The 20,238-nt window shown below is 42.9% G+C and overlaps 1 protein-coding gene across 1 annotated transcript in view; it reads right to left on the bottom strand.

Moving 5' to 3' along the window:
- The window catches only part of LOC135556151 (influenza virus NS1A-binding protein homolog A-like), a 39,254-nt gene that overhangs the window by 4,216 nt on the left and 14,800 nt on the right, over nt 1-20,238 (bottom strand). Inside the window, exons 4-12 of the mRNA XM_064989114.1 lie at nt 15,161-15,330; nt 14,015-14,090; nt 13,741-13,914; nt 9,263-9,388; nt 7,653-7,766; nt 6,998-7,133; nt 6,601-6,825; nt 6,360-6,481; nt 5,980-6,238 (exon numbers count right to left, since the gene is read on the bottom strand). Of these exons, the coding sequence (XP_064845186.1) occupies nt 5,980-6,238; nt 6,360-6,481; nt 6,601-6,825; nt 6,998-7,133; nt 7,653-7,766; nt 9,263-9,388; nt 13,741-13,914; nt 14,015-14,090; nt 15,161-15,330 (1,402 nt within the window). The remainder of the gene's footprint in view (nt 1-5,979; nt 6,239-6,359; nt 6,482-6,600; nt 6,826-6,997; nt 7,134-7,652; nt 7,767-9,262; nt 9,389-13,740; nt 13,915-14,014; nt 14,091-15,160; nt 15,331-20,238) is intronic.

Here is a 20,238-nt window from a genome sequence, read left to right as displayed (position 1 = left end):
AAGGTGCTTTAGTGACAAAACGGATGGCACTGTGATAAACTGCAAGATCTGGAAGGAGAGTTTACAGTTTGCTGAGTAGAGTGTTGGAGGCAATTTTGTAGATGACATCGCCGAAGTCGAGGATCGGTAGGATAGTCAGTTTTACTAGGGTAAGTTTGGCGGCGTGAGGCAAGGCAGTGAAGGAGGCTTTGTTGCGGAATAGAAAGCCGACTCTTGATTTGATTTTCGATTGGAGATGTTTGATATGAGTCTGGAAGGAGAGTTTACAGTCTACAATAGTGCCAGACACCTAGGTACTTATAGGTGTCCACATATTCAAGGTCGGAACCGTCCAGGGTGGTGATGCTCGTCGGGCATGCGGGTGCAGGCAGCGATCGGTTGAAAAGCATGCATTTGGTTTTACTAGGACCTCGCCGCTTCCTGTGTGAGGAGGACATGTTGTAGAGCAAACCTGGAACGTTTAGAGCGTTTAAGAGCAGTGTCCAAGGAGGCCACGGAAGGTGGAGTGTTGTATGAGAACAAGCATTGAAGCTCGTTTGGAGAACTCTGTTAGATAGGCAGTGTCTGGGAGAAGAGTCTGCATAAGAATAGGTGACGGTCGATCAAGCCGGAAGTATATAGAATGGTGTATGGTCCTTTCGAGCTGAGGTGCAGAGGTGGATCAGGGACATCGCCCAGCAGCAAGAGCAAGAATGCATCATTGATATATAGGGAACAGAGAAAATCATTAAGGGGGGTTTCCGAGAAGGATCGGCCCAAGAAGGTTTAACCCCCTGTGGCACCAGAAAGGGGCCCATTTTGAGAGGCTGAATCAGGACTGCCAGGTAGGACCAGGACATGAACATGCCCTTGCCGATTGGAGACTGACACAGCTGAACTCTGTCTGCAAAGGTAGTGGAATTGGTGAACCAGGCAAGGGGCTGCCTGCCTTGTGGAGTCATCCGAAAAACCGAGGGGGAGATGACTACCTGAGAGGAGCTTCTCTGCCGAACCTAAGAATATGGTGATTGACAGAGACATGGGTAAGGGCAGTCCTTCCCCGGGAAAGCACTTGGCAAGGTCGATCCGTCAACCCTGATATGTCGGCTGCAGAAGCTCAGTACTGTCTTTTATCGATGGCGGTTATGATATCGTTGAGTACCTTGAGTGTGGCTGAGGTGCACAAGCGTGGGCGTGACCGGATTAGGGTAGGTCTAGGAGAGGTGGAGATGGTTGAGGAGGCGGAAACCAGATTGCACAGCGGAGAAGGTGGGACAGGTGGGATTCGAGATGGTCAGTGACCCATGTTTGTTGACTTGGCTTTTGAAGAGCCCAGGTCAACAGGAAAAGAGAGGAGATGAGTGCCTGGAGATAGGCAGGGGGCAGGAGCGCTCTGGAGGGAGGAGGACGGATATAGGTCTGAGGAAGGGAGAAGGTCAGTTTGGGTCAAGCAGGTTGTTGTCTCCCCACAGGAGTTGTGAAGAGGGGGATGACTCCATGCTTTCTTTTCAAAATCCTTGCAGGGATCTCAGACGATGCTTGGATGAAAGAGAGGAGACAGGGAACTCCATGGTGAACAGGCCGCAGGTGTGGAGCGTTAATCTGTTCTGTGAGGGGTTGCCACGGAGCAGGGGATGACCGCGGCCTGGATAGGGGACATAGAGAGTTGCAGAAATTGAGGAGGGTCCATTGATGATAGTGGAAGAGGAGAGGTAGCAGTGCGATGTTGGGACCAGCTGATTTGTACAGGTCCAGGTTTTGCAGCATCTTTCAGAACATGGAAAGAAGTAACAGTTTGGGTCTATCTGGATTTGGGTAAAGGAGAACCTGGGTTGAACAGGGCTTGGGCGAGAAGCTGCGGTTCAAAATAGAGGGCGATGAGCTGTTGGTCCCGAGGTTGGAGTAGCATCTGCGGAAGGCATGGCCAGTCGTTGAGAAATGCTTGTTGAAGTTTTCGATAATCATAGATTTTTGATATCGTGTAGATTTAGTGGTGACCGTGTTACCTAGTGCAGAATGGCCAGGAGAGTGGGCAGCTGGGAGGAGGTGCTCTTGTTCTCCATGGACTTCAGTGTCCCAGAACTTTTTGGAGTTGGAGCTACAGGATGCAAACTTCTGCCTGAAGAAGCTGGCCTTAGCTTTCCTGACTGACTGCGTGTATTGGTTCCTGACTTCCCTGAACAGTTGCATATCGCGGGGACTATTCGATGCTATTGCAGTCCGCCACAGGATGTTTTTGTGCTGGTCGAGGGCAGTCAGGTCTGGAGTGAACCAAGGGCTGTATCTGTTCTTGGTTCTGCATTTTTTTGAATGGAGCATGCTTATCTAAAATGGTGAGGAAGTTACTTTTAAAAAGAATGACCAGGCATCCTCAACTGACGGGATGAGGTCAATGTCCTTCCAGGATACCCGGGCCAGGTCGATTAGGAAGGCCTGCTCACAGAAGTGTTTTAGGGAGCGTTTGACAGTGATGAGGGGTGGTCGTTTGACTGCGGCTCCGTAGCGGATACAGGCAATGAGGCAGTGATCGCTGAGATCCTGGTTGAAGACAGCGGAGGTGTATCTGGAGGGCCAGTTGGTCAGGATGACATCGTCTATGAGGGTGCCCTTGTTTACAGAGTTAGGGTTGTACCTGGTGGGTTCCTTGATGATTTGTGTGAGATTGAGGGCATCTAGTTTAGATTGTAGGACTGCCGGGGTGTTAAGCATATCCCACTTTAGGTCACCTAACAGAACAAACTCTGAAGCTAGATGGGGGGCAATCAATTCACAAATGGTGTCCAGGGCACAGCTGGGAGCTGAGGGGGGTCGGTAGCAGGCGGCAACAGTGAGAGACTTATTTCTGGAGAGAGTAATTTTCAAAATTAGTAGTTCGAACTGTTTGGGTATGGACCTGGAAAGTATGACATTACTTTGCAGGCTATCTCTGCAGTAGACTGCAACTCCTCCCCCTTTGGCAGTTCTATCTTGACGGAAGATGTTATAGTTGGGTATGGAAATCTCTGAATTTTTGGTGGCCTTCCTGAGCCAGGACTCAGACACGGCAAGGACATCAGGGTTAGCAGAGTGTGCTAAAGCGGTGAGTAAAACAAACTTAGGGAGGAGGCTTCTGATGTTGACATGCATGAAACCAAGGCTTTTTCGATCACAGAAGTCAACAAATGAGGGTGCCTGGGGACATGCAGGGCTTGGGTTTACCTCCACATCACCCGCGGAACAGAGAAGGAGTAGTATGAGGGTGCGGCTAAAGGCTATCAAAACTGGTCGCCTAGAGCATTGGGGACAGAGAATAAGAGGAGCAGGTTTCTGGGCATGGTAGAATATATTCAGGGCATAATGCGCAGACAGGGGTATGGTGGGGTGCGGGTACAGCGGAGGTAAGCCCAGGCACTGGGTGATGGTGAGAGAAGTTGTATCTCTGGACATGCTAGTTGTAATGGGTGAGGTCACCGCATGTGTGGGAGGTGGGACAAAGGAGGTATCAGGGGTATGAGGAGTGGAACTAGGCGCTCCATTGTGAACTAAAACAATGATAACTAACCTGAACAACAGTATACAAGGCATATTGACATTTGAGAGAGACATACAGCGAGGCATACAGTAATCACAGGTGTTGAATTGGGAAAGCTAGCTTAAACAGTAGGTGAGACAACAGCTAATCAGCTAGCACAATAACAGCAGGTAAAATGGCGTTGACAACGGGGCCGACAGATAAAACATAAACAAGCAGAATGAGGTACCGTGATTAATTGACAGTCCTGCGTGCATCAGCTATGTAGCCAAGTGATCAGAGTCCAGGGGGCAGGGAAGCTGGATTAGTGAGTGTTATCCAGGTTAAAAAAAACTAACAATGACTAAATAGCTTGTAGCTAGTTAGCTTCTGGAGGTTCTTGAGTGTGTTCTAAAAATTAAAAATAATAGCGATTCCGTATCACATTGGGCGAGGCAGGTAACTGGAAGGTATAAATAAATCAAAAATCGGAAAGAGAGTAAATATGGGTCCAGTGAGTGTTTGGGACGAGGCGATTCAGACGGTTAGCAGGCCTGTGCTAACAAGCTAACAGTTAGTAGGCCGGGGCTAAACAAGGTAGCAGTTAGCAGGCCGAAATAGCAAGCAAGGGGATAGCAAGGGCTAGAGAGTTAGCCTTTGGGGGACGTCGCGATGGGGTGAGTCTGTTTATTCCTCTTCATGCGGTGACATCGATAGACCGGTCGTGGGTCCGGGTAATTGTAGCCCAGGAGTATGCTACGGTGGTAGGTATTGTAGCCCAGGAGTATCCTACGGAGGTAGCACAGGTGCTCTGGCGGGGCTAGCTTCAGGCTAGGTGGGTGGAAGCGCTAGCCAGCAGTAATCGTCCGGGGTTGCGGTTTAGCTAAATAACTAGTTGTGAAGATCCATGTTCCGTTTGCGGCGGGAATCCGGGGATAAAAAATAAATAGGTCCGTTATGCTCTGGTTAGAGTCGCGTGAGCTTTTCGTGCTAAAGGTTAGCTGATGACCGGTTAGCTGAAGACCGCTAGCATAGCTGGTAGTTAGCTGGCTAGCTTCAGTTGAAGGGTTCCGGTTCCGAATATAAATACTAAATACTTTAGGAAAAAAAGAAAAATAGCTACATTGGGTGAGGCGGATTGAAGGAGAGTATTTGGAAGCTGAGGTTTAGCAAAATGTTTTAAAAGATATGCGAAGAAAAAAATATGTAAAAACGAAAAAAGACGAAATATACACGGGACAAGGGACATGACACGTCTTACTGCTACGCCATCTTGGTCACGACCATGATGGACATGATTTGGAAACGCATACACTTGTCTATATAAGGTCCCACAGTTGACAGTGCATGTCAGAGCAAAAACCAAGCCATGAGGTCTAATGATTTGTCTGTAGAGCTCCGTAGAGCTTGCGTGTCCCAGCCAGAGCACAGACTTGAACCCGATCGAACATCGCTGGAGAGACCTGAAAATAGCTGTGCAGCGACGCTACCCATCCAACCTGACAGAGCTTAAGAGGATCTACAGAGAAGAGTAGGTGAACCTCCCCAAATACAGGTGTCAAGCATCATACCCAAGAACACTTGAGGCTGTAATGACTGCTAAAGATGCTTCAACAAAGTACTGAGTAAAGGGTCTGAACACTTGTGATATTTCAGTTTCTATAAATTTGCAAAAATGTCTAAACCTGTTTTTATTTTGTCATTATGGGGTATTGTGTGTAGATAGATGAGGGAAAAATCCCAATTTCATCCATTTCAGAATAAGGCTGTAACCGAACAAAATGTGGAAAAATTCAAGTGTCTGAATACCTTCCTGAATGCACTGTAAATAAGCACCATACTAAAGCATTCAGTCCTGTGACAGACCAAAGAAACCCTTTTTGGTATAATCTGGAACCCTTTTTGCTCAGTGTGTGTGTGTGTGTGTGTGATATTGGTACAGCATGTGTACAGTACAATCGTATTTGAACAATGAAGCTAAAACTTTTAATTTTGCTTTATACTCCAGCATTTGGGATTTGATATAAAATGTTTTATATTGAGGTGACAGTAAAGAATTTAGCATTTTACGTGAGGGCATTTTAATACATATCTGTTTTACCGTTTAGAAATGAATGCACTTTATGCATCTAGTCCGCCCATTTTAAGGTGTCAAGTACTTTGACAAATGTACTTTGTGTATTCGATTTAGTCAAAAGTTTAGTATTGTGTCCCATTTTGCTAGCATGCAATGACTAAGATTGTGACTCTTCAAACTTGTTGGGTTTATTTTTAGTTTCGAATTATGTTGTGCCCAATGAATGGAAAATCATTTGTCATTTTTGAGTCACTTATTGTAAATAAGAACAGAATGTTTCTGAACACTTCTACATTAATGTGGAAAACCCCTCAAATAATCGTGACATTCTGTACTGTCGCATCAAAATATTTGATCTCAAAGCAATTGCTGGGGTATAAAGCCAAATTCAAATAAATACGTAGGGAAGTGTATGTGTGGTATTGGTACGTACTGATGTTGAGGGGGGCACAGTTGTTCCAGGTCTTGGTCACAGGGTCAAAAGCATCACAGTTCTTCAGTCCTTTCTGCCCACAGGGGTCTGACCCTCCCACCACAAACAGCTTATTGTTCAACGAGCAGACACCTGCGTTGCAGCGATTGGTCCGGAGCTCTGCCACCTGAGCCCACGTGTCAGTGTGGGGATCGTAGGTTTCCCCACAGCTCAGCTCGTCTGAGTGACCGTTGGAGCCACCCATCACATACAGCTGACCCTAAGAGATCAGAGGAGACAAAGAGGCAGGTTTAAGTCAGAAAACTATTGATCAGTCAGGGTCAGACAGGCACCTGTCAATCATAGGAAATGCGGGTTCAAAGGACAGGGGTGTGTTGTACCATGAGCACAGCCATCTGGAAGCGAGCCCTGGCAGTCCGCATGGGAGAAGTAAATGTCCAGAGGTCCTCTTTGGGGTCGTAACACTCCACAGTCCTTAGGCACTCCTCCCGGTTATACCCTCCTGGAGGGAACATACAAGGTCAGTAACAGGAAAAGGTTGATTTGGACAATCTAAGACTTGAGACCTGTCAGTGCCAGTCTCCAGATAGAGAGGCCCATTGGTTGGTTAACCCTGCATACCTGCAGCGATGAGCCTGCCGTGCAGGGTGGCAGTGCCCAGGCCAGAGCGGGCGTAGTGCATGGAGGTCAGCGGGTGTTCCTCCAGCTCCTCAGACTGAGCCTCAAAGCTCAGGCTCTTCATCAGACATGGTGTGGCAGAGGGAGATATCTGGGGAGAGTTGCGTCCATGCAGGAAGATCACACACAACACCCCGTCCAGTACGGCCAGACACAGGTAGGTGTTGTCTGGAAGAGAGATGGAGAAGGAGGGAGGTGATGTATGAGCGGAGGTGATGTTAATAACTAAATAAAAAAAATGTTATTATCTTAAACATTAGGCTATTCATACACATTCTTATGCTATACACCCACTCCTTGACATTCAAGGCTTCAAACATTCTTCGACACATTCACTTACTGGTGGTCTTCTCGGAAGCGATGTACTTCCACTCTCTCCTGCAGGGTTTGGGTGTGTTGGAGGCCAAGCCGGAGGGTGAAGAGCTGCCGGAGCTCGGCTGTCTCTGGGTGTTGCTGTTCTCACGGGGGGGCTTCTTCTGCAAGAGCAGAAAGCAGCTACAGAAGCCCAGCCAGAGGCAACAGCCACATCATCCCACCACTGCCTAATACACCAGCTGGCTGCAGAGCACACACTCCACAATCTGGCCTGAAAATGGACTAAACCTGAGTTTATAGAAATATATCCAAGCACATTCTTTTAGCAGTGCCAGTCCCCCTGAAATGTTTCAAACCAGCCTACAACAAATTTTAAACCATCTGAACAAGCTGAAAGACAGCACAGACAATGGGAAGACTTTTACAAATGCAGAAGCAGCTACATACTGAGACAACACACACAAAAAGGTAGTAATCACGACCCAATCGCCAAAAGACTGATCTGAGAACCAGTCTGATATGCAACATGAGCTAAGCAAGCAGGTCTGTAGTAACACAAGGTTCTACAAACTAATTGTTTGCCTTGTTGCCAGGCTACATAAGGTGGGATAAAAGCCAAGTTGGGCCAAGCGACACTCGGGTAGGCCCAGGAAAGGTCCAGGTAGGGGTGGGTTGTGTACCTGAACCAACTGCATGTGGTCCTCCTCCGCACCAACCCCAAACATCCCATGTTCCTCAATGATGAGTGCGCCATCGAGCAGCTTGTGGTCGGCTGAGTAGTACAACGTTTGCACCTGCAAGACACACAGCGACATCACCCATGTGGCAGGCTGTCTCCATGGCAACACAGCAGCATCCCGGGCAACAAGAAAGTGAGGGAGGAAGGAGGACAGTGAGGGAGGAAGGCTGATCTGTTGTCATTGGTAGGAGCCAATGCTTCTTTATCAACATAGACACACAGAACGAACAGAGGTGGTTACAGGACATGTAGGGGTCCACACAAAATCAGCAGTTCCTGCTTCTGTGCTGCCCTCTCTCCATAAGATCTAAAAAAGGAGGAGTCTGGGTTTGGTAAATACGCAACATTTGGAAACGTCTTCAGTCCGCATGACCTCACAGGCTGCTTGGAAACCAGAAACCACGCTACTGGCTGGCTGGCTGAAATCGGTCATTATAATTATAATAGGAAAACGTTAAAAAAAGGCACTGCAGTTTCCTGATGTAAAACCATGAGGTATGCTTTCATACAGCAGGTGAAGGCAAAGCTTCAACATACATTGATGTTTCATACAAGAAGTCAAAAATAGTCAAGTAGTCATAAATCTGTTGAAATAAGTGATTGGATTATGATGTGGGCATTTAGATTGTGTGTGGAATATGCTTGAGCAGAGAAGCATTTCAAAAGGTGGTTTAAATGGCCGTCATTCTGCTCTTGCCCACGTTAAAGGACAACGCTCTTAAAATGTACTGTGCAATCACTGATTTGGATAAATATGGTTCATATTAAATGCGGTTCCAAAATAAGGGGTTAGATCAGTGAATTATGAGGGGTGTATCGAGTCTCAGGGGGGTGGGGTGGTTGGGGTAATCATGGTTATGTGCTAAGCAGATGTACTGTTCAGTGGATATGGGTTTCTTTGAGTACTCTACTGCATGTAATTTTGTATATCCGGATGATCAATCCGGCTGAATATCCGGCTGTAGAGAGAGGGAGGTGCTTCTCTCCTCCCTCTTTTTCTCTCCCTGTTTCTCGCTCTCTGACTCATTACCCTGGTGGCTCAGTCTTGGCTCTTCAGTCGTCTCCTGCTGCTGTTAATAAACCTGGAGGACAGAGAAATCAACGGGGAGGAAGTCATTAGAACTGGAGCGCTCACTGACACACGCACAATTGATGCGCACACATAGTCCTGCTCAGAAAGAGAAGGGCATCGGTGAGACAGAACAGAGTCAAAGACCTGCTCACTCACTGTTTCAATGCGAAAGAGACCAAAAGTCAATAATGTGGGTTTAACCAACTGTTCACTAAAACATAAATATCAAAGAGCGAACAGCCACAGGGCTGTGTCTCTGCTCACCTCTAGTTTGCAGTATGGCCAGGTACACTGTACTGCATAACTTAACACTTAAAAAAAGAACGAAAAAACAAACAGTCCTAACAGTGTGTGAAATGACATCATGCCACGTTGAGTTGTGAACAGTGCCTTAACTTGTTAGAGGAAAGCACAGAAAGGAGGGGAGGGATGCATATGGGGCAGATGAGTGCAAGCTAGTCTCCAGCTACGGTACTGACCTCCTCCATCAGTCTATCCAGTTGGTCTCCATTCTCCCACAGTCTGCGCTGGACCCAGTTAAGCACCTTGGAGTAGAGCTTGCCATTGCTGGGCAGGCTCAAGCTGTCTTCCAGCATTACTTCTAACTGTAGAGACAGATAAGAGGAGACCAGTCAGAAGAGGTGCTAGGATCAACCATGGCTAGGGTCGAATCCTAAATCACAAGACATTGATTCCTTATTGAACCATCATAGCCTAGCTAGGGTTATGACGCGTTCTACCTTAACTGGAGACAAAAAAGACTATTCAATCAAAACCAGTAACTGGTGAATTCTGTAGCACAAAAGTAATAATGCAACTAAGTGTATTTGAAGGCCATAAATAACCAGTTGGGTCAAATTTTGCGCTACATGCGCAACACAGAATTTCTAACCTAGCCCACAATGTCTGCTGTGTAGATCGAGCAGTCATTTGAAAGAGTAAGAACATTTCAGTGGGACAACTCAAAAGGCGAAATCCATTAAAGCCAAGATAATGGAATTCATTGTCCTTGACATTCCACCGTTCTCTGTCGTGGGTGATGTTGGCTTTCGCCGACTGGTCGAGCACCGGTACACAATACCAAGTGCGCCATTTTCCCCAGATGTTGCCCTATCGTAGTTACACAGTAAGTGTCACGAGATACATGCTATGGAATGCAGTTTGGGTCTTTGCGTGTCAAAGATACAGTAGCACTGTCAAAGCATTTCAAAACAGTTTGCAAACAAGCAAACACTGGCCACGAACGATGTGTTTACAATACCGCATTAGTAATAAAACATAATTTGTTCGACCGCAAATTCAGGGGTAGCTAGCTTTAGCTTGGTACCTAGTTAGCCCCAATATAACCAGCCTGAAAACAATGACCAGTAGAAACTGCAATCATTTTCATTATTCTCAGCAATGATTTAGGAATCCTTGTGAGTAAGTATTAACTAAGTTGCCACTTGATGTTTGCCTACTGAAATTGAACTTCAGTTCATGAAAATGAATAGCTAGTCAGCAACTTAACTCTGTTAAGCTAACTTTATAAGCAGCAAGCTAGCTTCATCTGGCTAGTGAGGCTTAACCGGACCGGGTTGTGAAGATAGCCACATTAAGGATTAGCCACATTAAGGATTAGCCACAATAGTGGAATTTGCAGTTTGCCATCAAAATAATGTCATTGACAGTGATGCAAATAAATACAAATAGTAGAATCATTCCATACATTTATTTTAAAGGCTAACCACAAAGTCCCTATTGTGGTAAATCCTTATTGTGGCTAGCTTCACATAGATGGGTCCGACCACCATTAATAAAATAACTGTCTTGTAAATTAGGGTTATTTTAGATGACACCTAGCTATATAGTTAGCTAGCCAACTAAAGATACTGAAACAGATGTTATTTTGCTTTTAGGGGAAGAACTACAAGAACTACATTGTTTGCATCCATGAGCTAGCTAGTTTTTTTTAATGACCAGCACTGTCGGTGCACAAGCCAACTTTACCAGCATCATAGCATATGTATAGATGAATTGTTGTGACATGAAATATGAGTGAGTGTAATAACTACATAAAAAATGAATGAAAGTGTTAAATTATTTGACGTGCAGTCATATTCAGGTTCTGATTGGTCAAATCGTGTTATTAGACATGCATCTTTTTTTTGACACGCGAAGACCCAAACGGCATTCCATAGAAATCCTGGTTGAGAATGAAACAGCAAGTAAGTGAAATAAATAGGTTTTGATTATGTTTTACTGGTAATTTATTTTACCTTCATTTAACTAGGCGTAAGAACAAATTCTTATTTTCAATGTCGGCCTAGGAACAAGTGGGTTAACTGCCTTGTTCAGGGGGAGTAAATGGCAACAAAATAACCCTTTGTGTGTGTAACCTTAACTTACTTGCCTAGTTAAATTTAAGAACAATTATTTACAATGACGGCCTGGGCGATGCTGGGCCAATTGTGCACCGCCCTATGGGACTCCCAATCACGGCCAGATGTGATACAGCCTTGATTTGAACCAGGGACTGTAGTGACGCCTCTTGCACTACGTCCGTGTGAGTGTTAACTATTTAACTGTACTCGAACACTAACTTCTTGGTGACTGGCAGTTTTGAGTAGCTTGGATGAATAAGGTGCCCAGAGTAAACTGCCTGCTACTCAGCCATAAAAGCTAGAATAAGCATATAATTAGTATATTTTGATAGAAACTTCAGTGTTTTCTAAAACTGTTTGAATGATGTCTGAGTATAACAGAACTCATATGGCAGGAGAAACCCAGAGAAAAAAATCCAACCAGGAAGTGGGAAATCTGAAGTTGGTCGTTTTTCCAACTCATTCCCTATTGAAGATATTCCTAACGCTATTCATAAGGCTTACACTAGATGTCAACAGTCTTTAGAACGTTGTTTGATGCTTCTGCTGTGAAGTGGGGCCGAATGAGAGGGGATTGAGCCAGGTGTCTGGCAGATTGCTATGAGCTCGTGACCGAATTCTCCGGTTGGAACATTATTGAAGATTTATGCTAAAAACATCCTAAAGATTGATTCTATACTTAGTTTGACATGTTTCTACGACCTGTAATATAACTTTTTGGACTTTTTGTCTGACCTTGCATGCGTGTTTTGATTTGTTTACCAAACACTCTAAGGAAGGTATTTGGACATAAATTATTAACTTTACCGAACATTTATTGTGGAACTGGGATTCCTGGGGGTGTATTCTGATGAAGATGATCAAAGGTCAGTGAATATTTATAATGCTATTGCTGACTAATGTTGACTACACAACATGGCGGATATCTCTTTGGCTGTTTTGGTCTCTTGAGCGCCATACTCAGATTATTGCATGGTGTGCTTTTTCCGTAAAGTGTTTTTTGAAATCTGACACCACGGTTGCATTAACCTCTTGAGTGTAGGGGGCAGTATTTTGATGAAAATGAAACTGCCCGTTTCTCAGGCCCAGAATATGCATATAATTATCAGATTAGGATAGAAAACACAAAAGTTCCCAAAACTGTCAAAATAGTCTTTGAGTATAACAGAACTGATCTTGCAGGCAAAAACCTGAGGAAAAGCCGACCAGGAAGTGCTGTTTTTCCTGAAACCTCTATTCCATTGCATGCCTTCCCCCCATTTAAAGAGATATCAACCAGATTCCTTTTCCTATGGCTTCAGTCTTTAGACATTTTTCAGAATAAAAGCCTGAAACTGAGCAAGAAAGATCACATCGCGTCAGTGGATGGCTGGGTGCCAGCAGAGTTTTGCATGCGCGAGCAGCTTGGAGCAGATATTCTCTCACTCCTATTGAAAAAGCTACGGTCCGGTTGAAATATTATCGATTATTTATTGTAAAAACAACCTGGGATTGATTATAAAAACGTTTGACATGTTTCTACGAACTTTACGGATAGTATTTGGAATTTGTCTGGCCCGTCGTGACCGCTCGAGCCTGTGGATTTCTGAAAGAAACTTTATGGAACAAAAGGAACATTTATTGTGTAACTGAGAGTCTCATGAGTTCAAACATCCAAAGATCAAAGGTAAGCAATTCATTAAATTGCTTTTCTGACTTCCGTGACCAATCTACTTTGGATAGCTTTCGCCGAAAAGCTTTTTTGAAATCTGACGCGCCATGTGGATTAACAACAAGCTGTGTTTTGCTATATTGCACTTGTGATTTTATGAAAATTTAATATTTTTAGTAATTTAATTTGGCGCTCTGCAATTCAGCGGATGTTGAGAAAATGATCCCGCTAACGGGATGGGTGCGCCAAGTTATGGAGAAGTTTATCTAAAGTTCCATGTATAATAGTTGTATCTTTTATCAATGTTTATTATGAGTATTTCTGTGAATTGATGTGGCTCTGCAAAATCACCGCATGTTTTGGAACTACTGAACATAACACGCTAATGTAAAATGAGATTTTTGGATATAAATATGCACTTCAGCGAACAAAACATGCATGTATTGTGTAACATGAAGTCCTATGACTGTCATCTGATGAAGATCAAAGGTTAGTGATTAATTTTACCTATATTTCTGCTTTTTGTGACTCCACTCTTTGGCTGGAAAAATGGCTGTGTTTTCTGTGACTTGGTGGTGACCTAACAATCGTTTGTGGTGCTTTCGCTGTAAAGCCTTTTTGAAATCACACTGTGGCTGGATTAACGAGAATTATCTTTAAAATGGTGTAAAATACTTGTATGCTTGAGGAATTTTAATTATGAGATTTGTTGTTTTGAACTTGGCGTCCACACTGGCTGTTGGGGGGTGGGACGCTACCGTCCCGATTATCCCAGAGAGGTTAAAAGTCATAACATGTTTTTATATCGGTGTCGTTTAAATCATTTTTTACAAGGAAAATATCAGATATCGGCCAAAAATGTCATAATGACAACCTGAAAAGTCGTGTTAAACTGCACTGCCCCATTAAGGTTGCAGTAGAACATTGCTCAGGGAAGGCTTACTTTGAGGCGGGGGAGTTTGAAGAAGTCCTCCTGCTCAGAGACCTCCAGCAGGTGTTCTTGGATGTAGATGTCGATCTTGGAGAGCATGCGGCCGTCTCCCATGCAGCTGGAAAAGTTACGAAAGGAGATGGCACTATGGGATTCCATCTTCGACAGCAGGTAGTTGCCACAGATCTGACCAATCAGAGAGGAGAGAAGTTTAAACATCTTAACATTGGGACTGCATTTAAACATACAGTATTGCATATCAGTAGTTGAAAACAGAAGATCCTACCTGCTTTACTCGTTCCATCTTTAGCCTTTTGGCTGCAGTGTAGACATCCTTAACCAACTCCTTGTCTGCCTTCAACCTGCAAGACAGAACCATTAGTTCGTCAGACAAACACATACAGGAGTTGTACGCATGCCTGACAGGTGTTAGGAAACAAAATTGATTATGAAATTACACAGTTGGAATGGCTAATAGGATGGTCTAGAGCCCACCCCCTTACCCCTTTAAAAAACAAAGGCACATGGTATTCGACCTGTCAGTTGGAGCTAGAGTTGCACCCTGAAAGTAGCAAACTTTCACACGTCTGTAGGCTACTTTCTTAAAAACAAAAAGGCATACATAATGCATCTAAATTTGCTTTATCGTTGTTGTAATGTTTTCAATAGGGAAACAGAAGATTCAGGACCAGAACAGCCTGTTTGCATGGTGGCCCATCTTGGCCTTTACCTTGTTTGCCGTCTATTGCAGAATACCACGATAATATACAGGGCCGACTATAGGCTGAGTCGCAGAGGCCAAACACAGTAAGTAATACTTATTATTACTTGCTGTGTTACGCTTCAGAGGCAATGGCCCATGGTATAATCTACAGTCCATTACATCATTTTGAGAAAATATCAGTGTCTATAACATTTCAAATGTTAAAACACTGGAATTCTGCTGTTAAAAGGTAAATAAAGAAACCAGACTATTCTTCATGCATTCTCCTCAGTTATTTACATCAAATACTAAACAAATTCAGAAATTTCCTTTCTTTATTGTCAACAGTTCTCAATTGTCAAGTGCGCCATTGTGATATGGATAAGTTTTATTTTATTTACACACATACACCTTGTAAACAAGGTTATAATGAAAGTCAAAATTATGGCATTTAAGTACATTTTCAAGTTATTGTTTTACAACTAAAAGCTCTGGAAGTTACAACTCATTCAGTCAAAATTATTTATATTCTGATCCTTACCAAAATAAGGACATTCAGGCCAAAGCACGAGGTAAAAAAATTAAAAAAAAACTTACGTAAAGTGGTGAAAGTTGAAGGACATCTAACAAAGCCTAGGACTCATTGCACAATGCATGTCTTAGAAGATGTACTCACTGGGCAGCGTAGGCATAGTTTAGGAGTTAGAGGGTAGAGGTCATGGCACTTACTGGGCAGTGTAGGCGTAGTTAAGCAGGATCTCCACAGCCTCTGGGTCAAGGTCATCGAAGGTGACGTGGGACACGCCGTGAGGTTCGATGTCGCTGTTGAAGATCTCAAACAGGTAGGGGCTACAGCAGGCCAGCACGGCACGGTGAGCCATCAACTCATGACCACACACCTACAGAGGAGTTAGATCAGAGGTCAGGGCTAAAACCAGAGAGACCATTCTTCAGAGGTGCTATAATTTATACTGAACAAAAATAAAAAACACAATATGTAAAGCTTTGGTACCAAGTTTTATGAGCCATAATAAAAGATCCCAGAAGCACAACAATCTTATTTTTAAATTATTCAATTTCTGTTCGTCACATGTCTGTGGGACTTGTTCAGTTTGTCTCAGTTGTTGAATCTTATGTTTATACAAATATTTACACATGTTAACCTGTTGAAACTCTAGGGGCGCAATTTCATTTTTGGATGAAAAACGTTCCCGTTTTAAACAAGATATTGTCACAAAAAGATGCTCGACTATGCATATAATTGCTACTGTTCGAAAGAAAACACTCTGACGTGTCCAGAAATACAAAGATCTTCTCTGTGCGTGCCCTATAACGTGAGCTTCAGGCAAAACCAAGATGAGATGGCATCCAGGAAATGACAAGGATTTTTGAGGCTCTGTTTTCCATGGTCTCCTTATATGGCTGTGAACGCAAGAGGAATGAGTCAACCCTTTCTGTCGTTTCCCCAAGGTGTCTGCAGCATTGTGACGTATTTGTAGGCAGATCATTGGAAGATTGACCATAAGAGACCACATTTACCACGTGTCCGCCCGGTGTCCTGCGCCGAAATTGGTGCGCAAAAGTCACCTGCCAGTATTTTTCCATACGATACAGAGAGTAAAGCAAGCTTCCACGAACTGCATGTCAATGAAGAGATATGTGAAAAAACACCTTGAGGACTGATTCCAAACAACGTTTGCCATGTTTCGGTCGATATTATGTAGTTAATCCGGAAAAAGTTTTACGTTGTAGGTGACTGCATTTTCGGTTCGTTTCGGTAGCCAGACGCAATGTAGAAAACGGAACGATTTCTCCTACACAGACGCTTTCAGGAAACACCGCGCATTTGGTATGTGACTGAGAGCCTCCTCATTGAAAACATCAGAAGCTCTTCAAAGGTAAATGATTTTATTTATTTGGTTATCTGGTTTTTGTGAAAATGTTGCGTGCTACATGCTACACAAAATGCTATGCTAGCTTTGCATACTCTTACACAAATTAGTCAATTTCTATGGTTCAAAAGCATATTTTGAAAATCTGAGATGACAGTGTTGTTAAGAAAAGGCTAAGCTTGAGAGCAAACGCATTATTTTAATTTTTTGCGATTTTCAGAAATCGTTAACGTTGCGTTATGCTAATGAGCCTGAGGCTTTAGTCACGATCCCGGATCCGGGATGGGGAGTTTCAAGAAGTTAAAGATTGCTGAAAATAAACGCAGTTGACAGTGTGCAAAGACGTTTCTTTTTTGCTGAGTTTATATGGTCAAAGACATAAGGTTTTCAAAGTAGCAAAAAAATAAAACAGCAATTACAATTCCCTAAAAGGCTTTATGTTCATTGGAGTGTCACCAATGCCATTAGTTTTATTCAAGAATTAAAGCCAATAATTCATATGAATGTACCCTAGTAAAATGTTGTTTTTTAAAAAGCCAATTTTTCATAATCACAAGGTTATATATCCATGCTTAGATGGCAGAAATAACTACCCAGAAAAAAAATGACATTTTATTTTGAAAAACATATTTGATGTGTCACAAGTACAACTCAAAATTTGTTGGTCTTTTACATAAACTTCCTGCCTTACACTGAAAAATATTTTTGAATTTATGGAAAGTTAATGAATTTTAATATAAAATACTGGTGTTACACTATGACAATATTTTCTTACCCTGAATGACATCACTACGGCCCACAAATATTGACTAAATGTGATTCCTTCAGCAATAACAATAATGATCCTATGAACCATTATAGTAGCAGTGACTGTATTTTTCTTTTTGCTATTTATTTTGTTATACAATACAATATGTAAAAAACAGGATAAGATGTTTATAATGTGCGGGCTAGCAGAACTTAGAATGGTTCCATACTAGAGAGAGAAATGACCCATATGCCACACATGAAGAACATGGGTTTTACTATGCAACATAGTTTAACTCACACAACGTACAATTTCATTCACAGAGGATTAAATTAATAGTTATGACACTGGCAGAGAATAAGAGTCGCATCCATTGAATGTTATTAGTAGTCTAATTTTAGGCTAACTAGTCAATTTCGATTCAATGCAGGTACACAAGTGCAATGGCAAGATACCTACACAAAATAGCTACATAAAATGCCCATCAAACTACTTCAATCCAAACTTGAACAGTCTCGATTTTTCATAAAGTGCCCCAAATGCGAAGCAGCTATTAATATAATTCATAATCCATTTTTAAACCATAATTGTGTGTAATATCATATTAACTAATGTAATCTATCACACTTCAACCGCAGTGCAATAAAACATTAACTAGTGTAATAGTTCAACTTACTGTTAAAACTTTATGGCTTGGGGAGGTATTTTGACATCTGGATGAGAAGCGTGCCCAAAATAAACTGCCTGTTACTCAGGCCCAGAAGTTAGGATATGCATATAATTGGTAGATTTGGATAGAAAACACTAATGTAGGTCCTCCCAGGTGGCACAGTGGTTAAGGGCGCTGTACTGCAGCACAAGCTGTGCCAACAGAGACTCTGGGTACGAGCCCAGGCTCTGTCGTAACCGGCCGCGACCGGGAGGTCCGTGGGGCGACGCACAATTGTCCTAGCGCCGTCCGGGTTAGGGAGGGCTTGGCCAGAAAGGATGTCCTCGTCTCCCGAGGCGGGCCGAGCGCGCTAACCAAGGTTGCCAGGTGCACGGTGTTTCCTCCGACACATTGGAACGGCTGGCTTCCGGGATGGATGCGCGCTGTGTTAAGAAGCAGTTGGTTTGTGTATCGGAGGACGCATGACTTTCAACCTTCGTCTCTCCCGAGCCCGTACGGGAGTTGTAGCGATGAGACAAGATAGTAGCTACTAAAACGATTGGATACCACGAAATTGGGGGGAGAAAAAATAAAAACACTAATGTATTCTAAACTGTTAAAATAATGTCTGTGACTAACAGTAACAGATATGGCAGGCAAAAACCTGAGGAAAATCCATCAAGGAATGGGATTTTTTGTTGTTGATCTGGGTAGTTTTCAATTGAATGTGGAAACACTGAAGTTTCTAAAACTGTTTGAATCATGTATGTGAGTATAACAGAACTTATGTAGCAGGCAAAACCCCGAGGACTAACAGTTCAGATTTTTATTATATTGTTTTGTTCCCTGAGTTGTCTTTGCCAAGAGATATTTCATACCTGTCGACAGTTCCTACCGCTTCCACTGGATATCACCAGTCTTTGGAATTTGGTTGAGGTTATTCATTTGTGCAATGAAGAAGCAGCACATCCTGGAACAACGTTACACTAATGAGAGTTGCGCAAGATGTAAAAAGGAGCATGGTTTGTTTACTTCCTGTATTGAACACAGATAGCCCCATTAACAAATTGATCGATTATTAACGTTTTAAAATACCTAAAGTTGTATTACAACAGTAGTTTGAAATATTTTGACAAGGTTTATAGGCAATTTCTGAAATGTTTTGTAGTTGCGTTTTTTGGCAGCTGTTTCTTTCTGGATCAAACGCGTCAAATAAATGGACATTTGGACGGAATTAATCGAAAAAAAGGACCAATTGTGATGTCTATGGGACATATTGGGAGTGCCAACAAAAGAAGCTCCTCAAAGGTAATGCATGTTTAATTTCACCGTTTTGTGTAGCGCCTGCAGGGTTGAAATATGCTACTCTTTGTTGACATTGTGCTATCAGATAATAGCTTCATTTTCTTTCGCCAAAAAGCTTTTAAAAATCTGACATGTTGGCTGGATTCACGAGTGTAGCTTTAATAGAGTATCTTACATGTGTGATTTAATGAAAGTTTGATTTTTATATCATTTTTTGAATTTGCCACGCTGCATTTTCCCTGTTTTTTTCCCAAGTGGGACGCAACCATCACCTATACCATAAGAAGTTAACAAGTTAATCTTTAAGCCGATGTATAAAACTTGTATTTTTATGAATGTTTATGACTATCTGTATTTTGAATTTGGCGCACTGCAATTTCACCAGATGTTGTCGCGGTGGGTCGCGAGCGGAACGCCTGTGCCAAAAAGGTTAACCTCTCTGGCCCATCCGAGACGCAACCGCCCCACCTTGCCAACAATAAATGCAAATGCGCTACGCCAAATGCTAATAGCACTCGTTAAAACTCAAACGTTCATTACAACTCACATGCAGGGTACTCAATTCAAGCTACACTCGTTGTGAATCTAGCCAACGAGTCAGATTTGTAAAATGCTTTTCGGCGAAAGCATGAGAAGCTATTATCTGATAGCATGCAACACCCCGAAATACCAGAAGGGGACGTAAACAAAGGAATTAGCGTAGCCGGCGCTACACAAAACGCAGAAATAAAATATAAAACATTCATTACCTTTGACGAGCTTCTTTGTTGGCACTCCAATATGTCCCATAGACATCACAATTGGGTCTTTTTTTCCGATTAATTCCATCCTTGTATACCCAAAATGTCCATTTATGAAGACCGTCAGATCCAGGAAAAACACTTTTTAAACGCAACGTTTTTTATTTTATTAAAAAAGTTGCCTATAAACTTTGACAAAACACTTCACACTACTTCTGTAATCCAACTTTAGGTATTAGTAAACGTTAATAAACTATCAAATTGATCACGGAGCGATCTGCATTCAATAGATAGAAGTTTTCAAAACGAAGTCCATTTTCTCACGGACATTTTTTCCGGGTGCACACCTGAAGACAGGATGTGCTATTCAGTGATCTGACCAAGGATAAAGGGCCCTGGTAATCACAACACTGGCGACATCGTGTGGAAGCTGTAGGAATTGCAAGCCCAGTCCTATCATTTATGGCAAGCCA

The sequence above is a fragment of the Oncorhynchus masou genome, chromosome 15, assembly GCF_036934945.1.
Source record: "Oncorhynchus masou masou isolate Uvic2021 chromosome 15, UVic_Omas_1.1, whole genome shotgun sequence".
NCBI classification, from domain to species: domain Eukaryota; kingdom Metazoa; phylum Chordata; class Actinopteri; order Salmoniformes; family Salmonidae; genus Oncorhynchus; species Oncorhynchus masou.
This window is presented reverse-complemented; position numbering and strand designations above follow the sequence as displayed.